The sequence below is a fragment of the Protomyctophum bolini genome, assembly GCF_963924005.1.
Source record: "Protomyctophum bolini genome assembly, chromosome: 3".
Taxonomy (NCBI): Eukaryota; Metazoa; Chordata; class Actinopteri; order Myctophiformes; family Myctophidae; genus Protomyctophum; species Protomyctophum bolini.
In genome coordinates, this window is record NC_137864.1 from 47,431,182 (window position 1) to 47,447,141 (window position 15,960).

The following is a 15,960-nucleotide window of genomic DNA, read 5'->3' on the forward strand; positions in this document are numbered from 1 at the left end:
GGGAAAGTGAGAAAAGCTAAGAACAAAGTGAGAAATCCTCTTCAAAGCCAGTGAACAGAATGGGTTATGCATAGCACAGCAGTTACGATCGCCAAGGGATGGCTCTGCACAATCATATCCAAAGAACAATTTTTACAATTTAATTCAGGTATGTTTCTGATTATGTTTTGACTATATAAAATGTGCTTTCTATAATCTGAGATGTATAATTTAAGTTTGGATTCATAGCAACATTAGGCATTCCTTAGAGAAACTTGTAATGAGTTGGTGGGTAGTACGGACGAGTCTCTTTCTCATAGATCCTCCTTGATGCTGTGATTACCAAGATGGGAACCTTGTTTTTTTTGGAAGTTGTCCAAAATGTGGTTTGTTGCACAAAATAGTACGTACTTTAATCAACTTTCAACCTGGCCTCCCTTTTTTGGGCATTCTTAGAGAAACTTGTAATGCGTTGCTACAGTAGGTACGGATCCATTGATGATAAAGTCACAAATATAAAGTTCTTTTAAAAAGTTAAACATTATGCAAATAGCCAATTGACAAGCTCATTTGTTATATGAGGAGTATATAGAGAATAGCGGTGGCCGTGGTTTCTTTCCCATAGAGATTTACTAAAATATTTAGATCAATTATTTTAAGCCTAGAATCAAGATCCTGGTGAATCATGAGTAGAAAACCTTTGATTCTGTGGAGAAAGAAATGTTAAAACGGCTAAACAAAGAGTACTATTTAGTATATCATATAATTCATTATTCATACAAAAGTTATTCACAGAATCAAAGGTTTTATGGCCATGATTCACCAGGATCCTGGATGGCTTAAAATAATTGATCTAAATATTTTAGTAAATCTCTTTGGGAAAGAAATGAATGGCCGATTTTTCAGTGGGTCCAGAAATCCACAGCCACTGCTATGCTCTAGTGTGTGTGCATGTGTGTGCACATGTGGGGGGTCTCAGATTTAGTAAGAAGGGTGGCTCCAAGGAAAACAGGTTGGGAACAACTGTTTTGTTGGAACACATGGCTGTTGATGGACAGACACTGACTGTTTTGACTTGAGGATCTCTGAAATCTCACACCACCCTTGGATTTTCTTTTAAATATCTCACAATAACAAAATGAAAATGTATACGCCAATAAACCAAACATTTCAAATACTTTTCAAGGTAAACTGAGGAGACTTATACGTGACAAGGAGACTTGTCACGTATAAATGAAATTGACACGGTAGGATCAAGGTTATTTGTCTTGTGAATCCCTGACTGGAGTACTGTAACTTCACAACTTCTGAGAAGTTGTTATGTTCTCTGTAAGATGACACATTTTCACATCAGAGCCACTGACAGCGTGTTATGCATTTTATCACAACTAAATGTCCACTAGGCTAGCATCACATTTAAAGTGATCAACTGTTGTCAACAACAAAGAGAACCATATACCCAACTAAAAGCGTCATGGTGAAGCATAACATTCACGTTTTACACATGTTGGGAGAAGTTACATTGACATACATTCATTCCATATCCGCTTACCCTATAACTTAAGCATAACATTAACCCTAACAAGTATAGCCTAACCTTAACTCACTGCTAGGAGAGAATTTCCCTCCGGGAACCAGTAAAGGTTTGTCTTATCTATTCTTATCTTATGCCCCAACATAATATTGTGAAATTGTAGTAAATAAAAATTGAGGACACATGTGTCCTCGATTAGACATGCTAGTCCCCATCAACTGGTTTGAGGTGCAAAAATGTGTCCTAGCCACAAGAATGCGCTCGCACGCACACACGCGCACGCACACACACACACACACACACACACACACAGAAACACACTCATTAAACATATACTGTACATCAACACAAGCCAATCCACTCTCAGACACTATAGACAGTCACAGCTGTACACACTGCCTAAACAGTTGACTGTCCTCAGGAAACCATATGGCAGCAAGCCCATCTGATTCACATTGTGACAATTACTTAATATACCAGCTATCATCAAGGTTCAATCAGCGGCCAGCCACTGTCTGCCCTCTGCTTCCCTTCTTCCCCTGTGGCCAATAATATGATGACCCAGAAGGTTAATCAAGATGAACCCGAGCAACATTCACAGACAACGGCAGATCTACAAACTCACAACATGTGTATGTGTTTTGCGAGTCCAGAGCCCTGGGGGACTCAGGTCAACGAAGTACAGTTTAAGTGGTTAATGAACTGCGCAATGTGCGGCACAGTGGTGTCTTTGAACGCATGCTGACAGAGACACGAGGCTTAATTGTTGCTGACCATGAGCCCCACTGGGCCTTTTAGGTGGTCAATTAACATGCCTTATTGTAAACATCTTTCTCAAACTGTCAGGCAAGCACCTCTCTCTCTCTCTCTCTCCCTCTCTCTCCCCCCCCCTCCCCTGTTCTCATGTCCCAATCTCCCATCCCGATCCATCCATGGGGAGTTCTCTCTCTCTCTCTGTGTGTGTGTGTGTGTGTGTGTGTGTGTGTGTGTGTGTGTGTGTGTGTGTGTGTGTGTGTGTGTGTGTGTGTGTGTGTGTGTGTGTGTGTGTGTGTGTTCTTCACAGTGGTGTCTGTGTGTCGGAAGAAAAATGGGTTGATAATGTGACAGGCAATGCTGTGCTGACTCACCCCAGACCCACCACCTGCACAGCCTGGCATATGACTCATCACTCCAAACAAACCAAGCCAAGCCAATATAAGCTCACCAGCACAAGAAGAATGGGAGGCGTATCCGACCTCATGATGTATGTCAGTCATCCTGTATCAGACTGGAGTCGGCATCACGTTATCACAACTAGTTCAGTATCTCCTTTCCTTAAAGCAGAGGTCAAGGGATTCAAGGTCAAGGATTCAAGTTCCGGCGTGACGCCCTGCATCCGAAACGGTTGAGAAATGACAGAGTTACCGTACGGGGGTCCCTCTACTGTACTGTACTGTACTGTACTGTACTGGCACACCCGAATACCAAAAATACTGTAGCATTGTGGCATATTATTTTTGTCTTTCTGTGGGAATATATTGTTTCCTTGTGGCCATTTATTCATTTCCTATTTCGGTGTGCCTGCGGCCATCTTGCCATTAAGTCAATGAAATGCCACCCCATTGCGTTGCCCCCCTAATATTTCCAATGCAAAATGGCCGCTGTGTGTGAATATGGTCTAGTCACTGTGTTTGGCGAAGTGCCATGTTTTTTGGAAGAAGCTGATGCAGAGTGGGCTTGATGACAGACTGATTGGTCCTCACTGAGAGTCAGGGGTTTGGGTTAGTAACTAACCCTTTGAAAAGAATCTGCAATGAAGGACTGGATGTAACAGAATTAGACGTGCAACTAAGCTAGTTAGTTACACCTAATCCTATCCTTCATTGCAGATTCTTTCCAAAGTTGTATTGGATCTCACTGATGCAAAACATGCTTTCAAAGCTGAGACGAGAAAGAGAAGATACTGGGATTAGTTGATGTGTTACTGTACAGTACACTGGCTTGCCCAGTTGATCTGACGCCTAACGCTGTTTATTACATTTATTAGTGAATACATTTTCCACATTGACTTCTAATGGGAAGATCAAAGACTCCCATTCAAGTCTTTTTTTACGTGGAGACTGTAAGCGCTATATTTACAAAACTTGGAGAGGAGGTTCATAATAATTACAAAACATTCGGCCTCACTGTGGCACTATAACAGCCCACTTTAAATGTTGCCCTATAACTATTGAACATTATTTTTCTCTGGATTCCTTGGGTCATGACGCATCTCCCCATATTTTCCACCATTTTGAATTTTCTTCTAAACACACTTTTAGCTCTTCCACCTACAGATTTCGTACAAATCTCACAAACATGGGTAACATGACATTGTAATTGGCTAGCAAAATCTGTGGGAGGGGCCTATATTTCCGAAGATGTCTGTGCGATCGAGGCAACCACACTTCCCCAGAATTTCACCTGTACAGCTACTTGCCCAAAGGGCAAGTGCCTCCAACACCAGACTGATTACACCTCAAAATACATTAAACTAAATACTTTAAATCGCATTACCCACACTGTACATCACTTGGTGTTCATATATTCGAACGGGTAAGGACGAGTGTGTTTAATTCAACAATAGTAAAGGGCCTAGGACCTATCCATGAGTCAACAGGCCGCCATGCGTCACGTTGAAGGTTTAAGACCACCACAAGCAGACACGATTGTCTGGCTGTCATTTTGGGCTTGACAGCCACCATTGGCTACCTGGAAGTCAGCTTATGGTCATATTGCCCGAATAATAGTGGGCTAAGTGCAGAAGAATGTTTTATGCTGGTGAAGCTGGGTACTTGGCGAGAAAACATTGTAGTTTGGGTACAGTACATGTAAAGACAGTTTGAGAACCACTCCGACCATAGACTACAGAGCCTTTGTAGACCGTGCCCTTCGAATGGTGAATTGTGACACTGTTGTAGAGAACTGTTTGTTAATTACATACTAAGCCCAACAAGAGAGGAGGAGGTGTTGACATAATTTGTAAAACAGAAAATTACTTTTACTATTCCAAACGTTCTCATTTATCTAATGTGATATATTGTGGACATTGCCCACAATAACTCTTGGCACAGGACGAAAGGTGACCTGTTTTCAACTGTCAACAACTCAGCGAAATGTCACGCAGCCAGGTCCCGAATGCCCGCTCGGCGCGTTGGCAGCGACCGGTCACATGATCGAGAGACCCAATCCCCCAAGGGAGCAGCAATGTGAATATCAGACATTGCGATCTATTAACATTGCCGTGGGTCGTATCTAAAATTACAATTGGTGAGTTGTAAAATGACATATTAACCTCTGCTCTAACCCACGCATCAACCCCAAACCAACCTGTTCGCAAATCTACGTGGGCAGGATATCTGGATTGATGGGGGTGTTGGCATGTTCGATCATTTATACACCACACACCTGGTGCCTGGTTGAATATGCCAAGTTGAGTTCAGACAAGGCCATGCATCACCACGCAACAACCACCTATTTCTCCCATGGAGGTTAAAAAACGAATGCAAGAGTGTTATAACATGATGAGACAACCTTATAGCGTGTCATACTGTATCTTAATACCCAACAAATCATGTTGCAGTTGGCAGGCTGTCACTCATTGCCAGTTAGGCCCTACAAATACGTGTTAGTGGGAACAGTAAAGGTATATCTATACAGAGGATATTTACATTTACAGAATCTCAAGAATCACATTACACCTGGTGTCAATAGTCCATTTTGAGAATGTCATTATAGGTGAACATTTAATTTTTTACTTAGCCCATCAACAAGCTCACAATGCGTTGCAATGCAAAGTGTGGTGAGCTTGTAGATCGGCTGATTTCAAATGACCAAAATTGGCATGAAGACAGTGGTAATGGACTTGCTGTCCTGGCACACAGCTGAAATCAATACAAGCTGATTTTAGAATGTACTGTACACATGCCTTTAGCGCAAACCCCCAGTACAGAAAGGCTTGCCAGACGTAGTGGTGAAAGCTGGAACTGCAGGCGGGCCCATGAATTTAGCACGAGGAAACCTTGCGCTGCTGGGGTTCAACATTGCACGCGGAATGCGGAAGTAGAGCGTTCTTCCGGGTGCTTCAAAACGCCACTGAGCAACTTCCATTGAAATGAATAGCAGGGGAGCGGGGCTGTCGCTCGGTCCTCCCTCTATCCTTTATAACTCTATGCTTTAGTGTAGCAACTCTAATAGAATGAATGATCTCATCCTGATATAGAATACAAATAGCTCAACCTCATTAATGTTTTAGTTTTGTTCCAGACAATGGAAAATATGAAAATATTTCATCTTATTGGTACATTAGTCCGTTTTTGTTTTGTCATGAGAACTTTTAGCACCTCATATCCATATCCTAATTTATGCTAAGGCGGAAAAGTGTCATGTGACATATGCTCAACAACATATTTTCAACTGCAAAATGTAGACTTATAATAGTTATTTTCGCCATTTTCTTTTTTTTACTTTAAAGAAAAAATGTTGCGTATAATTAAATGCTCAAAATACGGAAGGCCAGTTTACAGTGGGCTTAAAAAATGTTGCGTATAATTAAATGCTCAAAATACGGAAGGCCAGTTTACAGTGGGCTTAAATCATCCCACTTGACGTGTGCAGTCTTGACACTGTGTGCCTGGCAGGCCAAAAGGTTTGCTGACAGGGACATTCTCCACCAGGATCTTTGGTTTCCCCAGTTTTCAATGACCAGGCCTAAACCTCTTCTGAAGCTATCCCTCCTTCTCCATTCAGCATCCAGCATCATAACGGGGTTCATGGAATTTACAATACTATTTTCGGAGCCGTCAATCACCGTATAGACATACTGTGGTGTAATTAGGACATGTAAAAGACCAGAAGGGCCACAACAGAACAGGAGCAACCAAGAGCGGATTCCATATTTATAGAGACACTGTTGCATGCTTCAGTGTCCGGACCATAGACTGTAAAAAATAATATGGACAAAGCGTTTTCCGGCTCCGATATGGACTTTAGAATAAGCCTGTCAGTCCTTGAATTGTAAATCGCCATGTTTCTAGATCCGTTTGGGCCCAGCTGGCCATTGGCTGGCCCAGAAAACGAGGCGGGACTTCCCCCCTTCTTCTTCGTTGGTTTTTATTTTGACTCGAGCGGGGGGTGGATCCCGATCATAGACTGTAAAAGGTAGCCACGGCCACGCCCCTCAGAATATAATCGACTTTATGGTAAAAAAATATATATAAATGGGACCATGATTTTCCAAAAAGAATATTATGACATGAGAAATGAGACTTTAAACTAGTGACTGGAAGCAGAAAGTATTCATGACCATGTTTATTAAGGTAATACAGTCTAGGTAAAGTTGGGCCCAAATACATGGACCTCTATGGGGTTTTTTGGGCCCAATGACAGCGCCACAACAAATCCTGACAGGAAGTCAGGATTTCCTACTGGCTTCAGACACTATTGGCTTCACTGCCCCCCTGGTCCGGACACAACGGACCATATTCAGGTTGTCCTGGTGGTGCAGGTACACGTGGAGAATGGGGATGAATTCCCCCATTGGGCCTCCGACATGGCCGGGCACTCCAACGAGCCTGACAGGCCGTGTTTGCAGGTAGGACGCAGGGAGGGGAGGCCGTGCACTAGCCACTCCTACAGGACAGGTTTGTCAGGACACTTGGGGCACTATTTTTGTCAGCGCCATACGCCCATAATAACCCTTATCCCTAAACTTTTTTTGGAAAAACATTTTAAAATTGTTCAACATTGACACACATTGTGAGCTTGTAGATTGGCTATCTGAACTATTCAAAAAATGTTTCTCCAAATGGACACAATTATGGAAAATAGGGCCCTTGTTCATTTGGAAGTGGAACTGGGAGGGATGTCGCATATTCCTCTGTGAATACTGGCTGTGAAACTACTCATGCCACGACGTGAAAATAAGCAGTTGGCGACTACATGTGTAAGACATCTACACCCAGCCCACACCAAACATGACTAAATTGTAGCATAAATGGCCACAATCTGGTGGCATAAATGGCCACCATGTTATCATGGTCAATACCAAACACCAAGCAAACGCTGCACAGAAGAATGAATAAAATACTGTTCATCATGTCCCTAGTGGTTGGTGGTTTGACTTCCATTTGTCGGCCTCAGTGAATGTCAGAAGCATGCAGACTCCCTGGGTCCTCTTTTGTTTTAACGACTGTTCTTTACATTGCTGACATCTGTACACAGAACTCACACAGCAGGAGGGCGAAGTAATCAGATGTCTCCCGAAGGAGTGCACTGTAGTGAGACGAGCAGACAAAGTGCTGCAGATAAAGTCATTAACCCTGCTGCGCTCTGGGAATACCGTTTCCTTCCTCTTTATGTTGGGTCAAATACCATGTGTTTTACAGGCTGCATATTTGCCTCAACATAACTGCCTGGCATATAGATGATTTACAATGTGTCACGTAAAGTGACAGAAATAACACAAGTGCCTCTGTGAAATACTACATGAATAACAACAGAACAAAGGGGACGAACTGAAAGAGGCTGTTTGAAAGGGATAGTTCACCAACTTCAAAGATTTTTTGTCTATTGATTACCCACACCATGGAGACTGTTTTTGTCGCATTCCTAGGCTAAAAAAAAATTGATGACACAGTGTATCCGGTCATCAAATGATTGGTTTAGGTATTGGACGAAAACTAAAACATCTCCATGAAAACAAGGCTTCATGGGGTGGGTAATTCATAGAACACATGTCCATGTGTTGGGGTGAACTATCCCTTTGATGCTCCCTGGAGCCCGTGTGGCTACATCCTAAATAATATACTTAGGATGTTGAAACCACTGCTGTGCCGGTTTTGTTTTGAGAAATTCGCATTGTGTTGAAAGTTCCTTCCTTACACTTGCAGAGCGTTTATTTTGTGCGATAAATTTGCATTCATTTAAACTTCTCTTTGGTCATGAGTACAATACATTCCACACAGAACACCAATACGAATGAACAATTTGAATGCCACAATACAAAATTTGAATGCCACAATACTTAATGCCACAATTGGGAGCAGGTGACCGAATCCACAGACTACTCAACTCAACTGAAATGGAAACATTATTTGAATATGCAATATTGCAGTATTGTTTCATTAACATTGTCAAATGGGTTTATGGACGCAGATTATTTCTGCTAAAATGCTCACGTGGCCGTAATGTAATGTATCTGTAATGTATTGAATGAGTAACACACTAAACTTTCGCGAACTTGTGGTACTGTTATCCACCATTCGTATGCATGTTACTCAGCTAAAGATGGAGACACAACCAGTTGTTAGCTTAATTGTGTCCAAAGACATTAGCACATCACACTATCTCTAAAAGGTATCTGCAGGATCTTAACACTTCAGACTGGTATGAGTGAGCTTGACATCAGCCATTTAATATAGCACAGCCTGCACAGCATGACTTTCTCCTATTGTGGGTTGAAATGAATAGCGCTCAGACAAAACACATGAATGTCCTCCTTGTTATAAGACAACTAGCCGAGTACTGAAAAGATTTTGAGATTACCCCACTGCCTACCTGACGTTGAACAACACCAGTGAGTCATGTTTCACAAACATCTCATTTATCTGACGATTATAAATAAACATGTACATGTCATTATCACCTCTCATCTTCAAGCCACCTCGATGGCTTTCTTGCCTCCATGGAATCCAGTCTCTCATAAGGAGAAGAAGTAATGGCTCTGGTCTCCCTGCCAGCGGGGTGCTATAGATAGATGGACGGCCATTCTAAAAGGATCCTCGCTCTGACCGCAATAGAATTCAATCCTTAATTCTACAATCATCTCAAGCCTTAGTCCATTGGTTCATATAACCCACTAACAATAAACGCTGTAGCTGTGGGAGTGTGTCAGCAATTCCATTACTAGAACAAATAGTACTGACTAGCAAAAGAATCCGACAAGGCCAGAAATGAAATTAGACAAGATTATCTTGAGATACTCATCGTATAATGAGTTGTGCCTCACACATACAGTATTATTGTCTGACCATCCATATGATCCAACATCTGCTTCTCTTCCATTAGGAGTCATTTTGCCTGGGCCCTGCCTTGTCAAAAATAGAGGAGGCTGCATTAACAACAACATTAACACCCTGCGGAAACACACTGTACAATCGTTCATTGTAAGTAATTGCTTGTGCTAAGTGACCAAAGGACATATTGTAGATCCTGCCAGCTTTGAAAATTCATAAACAGACACACACTTACTCTCAAATAAATAAATAACAAATTAGCTATCTCTTAAGTAAGCCTCTAATTGATATATGCAAATCAGGTAAAAGAAAAAATACGTTCAGGGCATGACCGTTATAATAGTAGGCTACATATCAGTGTTGGTTGGCACACTCCCAGTGTATAAATATACAGTTTAGCCACCTTAATAGCCTACTTCCTCCAGTAAACTATAAAAGGATACTATACTATTTCCTCTATGTGTTAATTTATGCTGTGTCACACCTATCACAAACAGTCATCAGGAAAAAAACAGGAGTAACCAGGTGCTCACAGGGGATGAAAAGATGCCACACTTACAAAACCTTACTTGTCACTTGTCAGGCATCATATTGCGCTCAGACCTGAATATATATACATTCGCCTCGCTTCGTCCCGTTCGTACAGCGCCAGGTCGCGCCGCTCCCGTTTGCGCTATTCTCGTCTTTGCATTGACTTTGTATGCAATCGCGCCGCTCTAACCATTCAAGTCTGAACGCACCTGTAAAGAGCTCATAGGACACCACTATCAGGCTCCTCTCCTGTGGAATCTTGAATCTCCCAGTTTTGGTCCAGGATGCAGAACATCCTCACTGTATGAAAACGTCCGCTCTCATCTCCTCTATAATTATGTGTACATATTCATGTTCCATCGATGCATGTTACAAACTTGACTTTTTCCATGAATTGGGGATTACAGAACCGCCGGCTGCGGGTTGAGGGTTTCTATGGATGGATTATGGGTTTATGGCTGCATGCAGACAGTTATTCATTATTGTTTATGTCTCCCTCAGCCTGTCTCTTTCTCCCCCCCCCCCCCCCCCCCCTCTCTCTCCCTCCCTCTCTCAACCCCCAATGGGTTGAGGCAGATTGCCCATCCAGAGCCAGGTTGGACACAACGTTTCTCATCCCAGGGGAGGATTCCCTTTGCGACCGTCACCAAGAACTTGCTCTTGGTGGAATCATTGGGTCTCTGTTAAGAGTGTATGACCTTGACCTGCTCTATATGTAGCGTGATTAGCTCTAGGCTATGACATTGTTGCCACTTTGACAACCAAGGACACCAGTTGTCTATTACCCTTTTTACAAAATGCTAAGATTTATTTCATGTAATTTGTAGGGAAAAAGGAAATTTGTAGAATGTACTCCTATACTGTATACTTTTATCTGGTCTCCCCAGACTAAAATGCTATTAGCACAATAAAGTAACCCTTTCTATGCCATTGCCTCTCTAAACTATGATGTTTAACAACTTTGTTATTTAACTTTTCTGTTGACTGGATTCCACCCACCCAACACCCTCCCTTTTTTCCTACTATACTACTCAATGGTAAAAAAGAAAAAAAAGAAAAACTAAACAAGATCAGCATGCACTTACATGGGTGACCCAGGTAAGATTGGGGCAGGACATGAACGTTACAGAATGCATCTTGCGTGTACAGTAGATGAAAGATGACCATATAGATGAAAGCGGCATGCCTTTGGGGTGAGCAAACGTGCTGCAAAGTGCAAACTCCCTCAGCCTCAGCTGTCAGTGGACAGCCTAGCAGAGCAGACCATGGGCATGGCTGCATGCGTGCTACATGAAACGCAGAGCTTTATCTGCTACTAAGAAGCCGGTACTCTCCTACTGTTAAAACCTGGGGGTCAACATGCATTCAGTACATTCTTTGCATTTGTGAATTTGAGCAGTGAATATGTATGTATGTACTGTAAGAGTATAAGCAAGCCTTCTGCCGACGACTGACTTGAATGTGACAGTTATCCTAAAGCTTATCTTTTATGTTATAGCCAATATAGCGTATGACTTTATCCCCGAAGATGACTGTACATCAGCAAGGGAAGTGAATACAGTCGACTGTATACAATTAGAATGTGGAGGTATTCCATTCGGAGAAAACTAAACTAAACAAAAAACACATATGATGTACTTCAAGCGAAGGGGTATTTCACTTTAACACACTTTAATTTCGCACACTTTTGTGTGCACCCCAGTTTGTAGAGTGCTTGATTCAATATTTAAATATTTCATAACGTAATTAATAAAAAATGACTCAATTACAAAATTGCATCACAATCTTTTCAAATACTATAGTCACTGTGTCCGTGACTATTTTAAAAAGAACAAGGATCAGACGAAGAGCGAGTTTGAAAGCGGAACGACTCATCGATAGACCCTAGATTGCTTTGTCTAATAATAATATGATGCACGCTTTAATACCAGGTTTCTTTTTTGGAAGTGTAGCTCTGGTATAAAACCAGGGATTAATGCCTTGTCCACATAGAGAGTTGTGTGCATGGTGTGTTATTGAGATGTCCGGGGCTGGTTGATTTAGAGGGTGTTAGAAATGTAGGGGGGGGGGAAGTATGTCAATGGGCCTTTTAGCCCATTCTGACCTGAGATCAGATTCATACGAGGTTTCCACTGGACAACACACTGGTCTGATTAACACATTCTGACCTGAGATCAGATTCTAAAAAAGTCGTTCTTCGATTTTTCAAAAATAGCAGACCTACAAGCTCGTAGCGCGCCACTCGGTGGCGCGCTATGAGCTTGTAGATCTGCTATTTTTCAATAGCTAAAGCATAACATGATGCTAACACCAAAATGGGTGCCCGGTCAGAATGGGTTAAGACACTTTAGGACAACTAAAGTCAAACGCATGTCAATGCTTCAGGGCAATCTTCTATATCATGGCATTTATCGTCAATCGGTCAATTAGTAAATTAGTAATTGTCTCCACCAGGCACTCCGTCCGTGTGTGTGTGCGTGTGTGTGTCCGTCCTTCCTTCCATCGGTTCGTTACCAGCTAATCTCCGATCCATGCCAAACGTTGCACACACACACTCCCTGGATGCCAACGACGAACCTCTGCCCCAAATATTCCTCAACGGCCTGTTATAGCGCCACCATGAGGCCGATATAGGAAAAACACATTTCTGTAGATCCAACACGGATCTGCATCATTTCCCATCTTCCATCCTGATTGGCTAAGATTGGCTTTCAAAGCTCACATGATTGGTCCGTTTCGAACAAAATGCCACAAATCACAAACAGTGTGCAAATTCCGTGTAATTATACACGCACATATCCACTAGGCCGAGGGCGACATGCCACTAATTTCTTTCTTTCCAAATCAGCCTCACGGTGGTACTATAACAGGGCAATTCCTGTTTCTACCTTTTACCTGTACAGTACAGTACAGTACAGTACAGTACAGACGGGTCAGATTATTTATTATTTTCCTGGTGAAACATAATCTCCGGTCAGTCTCTGTGCTGTGTTGGGCTAATATATGCCCCAAGCCTCAGTTAGCACGCTCTGACATATTATCTCATGTATTACTGGATTCTAGATTATGAATCATAGAGTATTGTACGACAAAATACAATTATCTAAAAACTATGTGTACCTGATGAATCTGAATCTCTGCTCAGTCTTTGTTGGGCTAAACATCACAGTCTCCAAGCCTCAGCACTTCTACAAAAGAATGAGCAACATTAGCAAAAATAGTTTGCTGTAGCTAACCATATTCAATGACAAAATAACTAATTAAAAACCTGTACAACCAATCACTAATTTATGAAGTTATATTTAGCATACCGACTAGTAATCATCACAGCATAGTACAGTACAGTTACAGTACAGTAATAATACAGACTATCATAGAAAATGTCCCATGCTGTCTTACCTCTGGCATATCTCATGCTAACTGGCACCCTTCTAACATGATGGATGGCAGTAGATACCCATGAGGTGATGCCCACCGCTAACCAATGAGAATTGCCCTTACTTGGGGAGAAAGTGGAACCCAATAAAACGCTGTATTTCCGCACGCACACCACATTGCAAATTGTAAATATCTCTTCTCTTCCAATAAATGTCCACATGATGTTTGAAATGTTGCCCTTGAAAGCAATCTCTTGTTTTTACAATCAAATAAAGGCTAAATGTGTTTTAATATGAAGTTCACAGCCTATGTGTCCTAGATTTCCTCCGGGACAGTGCAATTCATTAGCGTGATGTGAACAGCTCTGTTAATTTTAGATTGTGTTTACACCAAGACCTTTATTCTCTGCCAGCTCATATATTTAAGCAATAAGGACATAGAGGTAGTGATGAAGAGTTAATCCTTAAAGATTCGAGTGATTGTGTGCTGAAGTTTGAGCTTAACGCTCCAAGGAGTTGAAGTTATAGAACGGACTCTTTTCTCCTAACGTTTTCAATTACACTTTATTATTTGTAAGTAAATGTATGGCTATTCTGGTAGTGGTCCAATAAAAAATGTGACACCCAATATATAGGCAAAATGACGTCAGGCGTGAAACTCATTACTTATCTAATGTTACTGCATTTAAAGTTATCTTGAATCTAGTTGTCACTCGTGACATTTTATAGGCTGGGTTTCTCGAACTCAGTTGCTCCTCTAGACCGCACACAGAAGCCTGTGAACATAGACATTTCGTGCATAGATGTGCCACGCAATGGTAGGCCTCAGGCCTGAGGCCTGGTATGGTAGGCCTCAAGCCTGAGGCCTGGTATGGTAGGCCTCAGGTCTACCATTCTGAAATGTAATTTAATAATATTTGGACTGCTGACAGTAGGCTGTACCAGGCTCTCTTTACTCTTAAATATATATATATATATATATATATAGGCCTGAGCAGTGGCGGAAACTCCGTGGGTTCAGAGGCGCGACTGAACCCCCTGGCATTTTGGCAAAAGCGCGACTGAACCCACTGGCATTTTGGCAAAATATATCAATATGCAGTATATGCACCCACTGTCCACTGAAATTTCCCTTCCCCAGTGGTCATGTTGTCATGCACGTAGTCACATACCTTTAGGGGGTTGGGGGCGCTTGGGCAAGATAGGTGTTTGGTACCAACCGAAAAAACAAAACTCGTTTTTTTTCCACCGCTGGGGGGGGGGCTGCATGAACCCCCTGCCGTTATAAGAACTTTCCGCCACTGGGCCTGAGGCCTACAGTACATGGCACATCTATGCACGAAATGTCTATGTTCACAGGCTTCTGTGTGCGGCCTAGAGGAGCAACTGAGCATGTGCAGCACTACAAGTCTTACACCACATGCGTTCGAGAAACCCAGCCATAGACTGTAATTAGTTAATTGTCACATTCATTATTCTTTATAGAACCACTCTAATGACTAATATTTTGAAATGTAACTTTTTGGAGAGAAAAAAACACTTGAAATTTAACTTGAAATTGAGAGGGATGATCAATACGTTTTTTATAGTTATTGTGGCTACTCATCCCCGCTGGCGCCAAGGGAATTAGCCTGAAAGGATAGCACACTGAATTTGCTAGCTTTGCACACTTGGATATCTGTGCATACTTGGAAACTGCTAGGAAAGTTTAGGTGAACAGGCCATCACACTAATCCTGCTAATCCTTAGCACAGTCATACTATCCAGGAAGCTATAGTGAGTGCAAGACATCATAAAATGGTTTCATTCATACAGTATATCGTTTCTACAGTGAATCCGAATTAGACACTTTATTGACTATGTGAAATATGAAACACTGTTGCAGGACTGCAGTTCCACGGTAAAACCCTCAGTGTTCATTTATCCATTTGTAACTCAGAGTGAACAAATGCAAGCAAATGGACCCCCTTTTGGTTCCATTTGTAAAAAAAAATGAGTTAAATGAACACTATGGATTTTATAGTTCACTGTCAGCTGGCTATGCTAAAAGTTTCAGTTGAGAAGAAGTCTCCAGCCAGTTACTTTTGGTCATTAGAGTTTGGCGGTTTTGCATTACAGCAAGTGTAAAACTTTTATTGGATAAACGACCATCTTGATATTGAGCAGGGAAGCTAACTAATCTGCCAATCAACAAGGTAGGTATATTTAATTAATTAATTAATTAATTTGTTAAATGCCCATTATTTGAAAAGATAAAACAGCCCTATATAGTCTAAACAATATATAGAACGATGATTTCAGCATTAACAAATGTATGCCTCTCAATAGTGCCTGCGTTCGTTGTGCATTGGTAAAAATACACAGCGGGAAATACTAAGTATAGCTCTTGTCTCATTGTTTGGAGTTAACTCTGATAGAGACTATAAGCCTGTTAAATTCTGTCCATTCCCAAAGTTCCAGATAGTTACCCCCACTAAGACTACAAACTCAACACGTATAAACCCCT

The 15,960-nt window shown here is 41.7% G+C and overlaps 1 protein-coding gene across 8 annotated transcripts in view; it reads right to left on the reverse strand.

Moving 5' to 3' along the window:
* rbm20 (RNA binding motif protein 20) overlaps positions 1-15,960 on the reverse strand; it is a 73,739-nt gene that overhangs the window by 43,145 nt on the left and 14,634 nt on the right. The window contains exons 1-2 of one of the 8 annotated variants that reach the window (XM_080760285.1): positions 13,477-13,503; positions 13,198-13,265 (exon numbers count right to left, since the gene is read on the reverse strand). The exons of the other annotated variants lie outside the window; for them this stretch is intronic. Coding sequence (XP_080616411.1) covers positions 13,198-13,241 — 44 coding nt within the window. The 5' untranslated portion in view covers positions 13,242-13,265; positions 13,477-13,503. Of the gene's footprint in view, positions 1-13,197; positions 13,266-13,476; positions 13,504-15,960 lie in introns of those variants that run through there. 8 annotated transcript variants of the gene reach the window in all.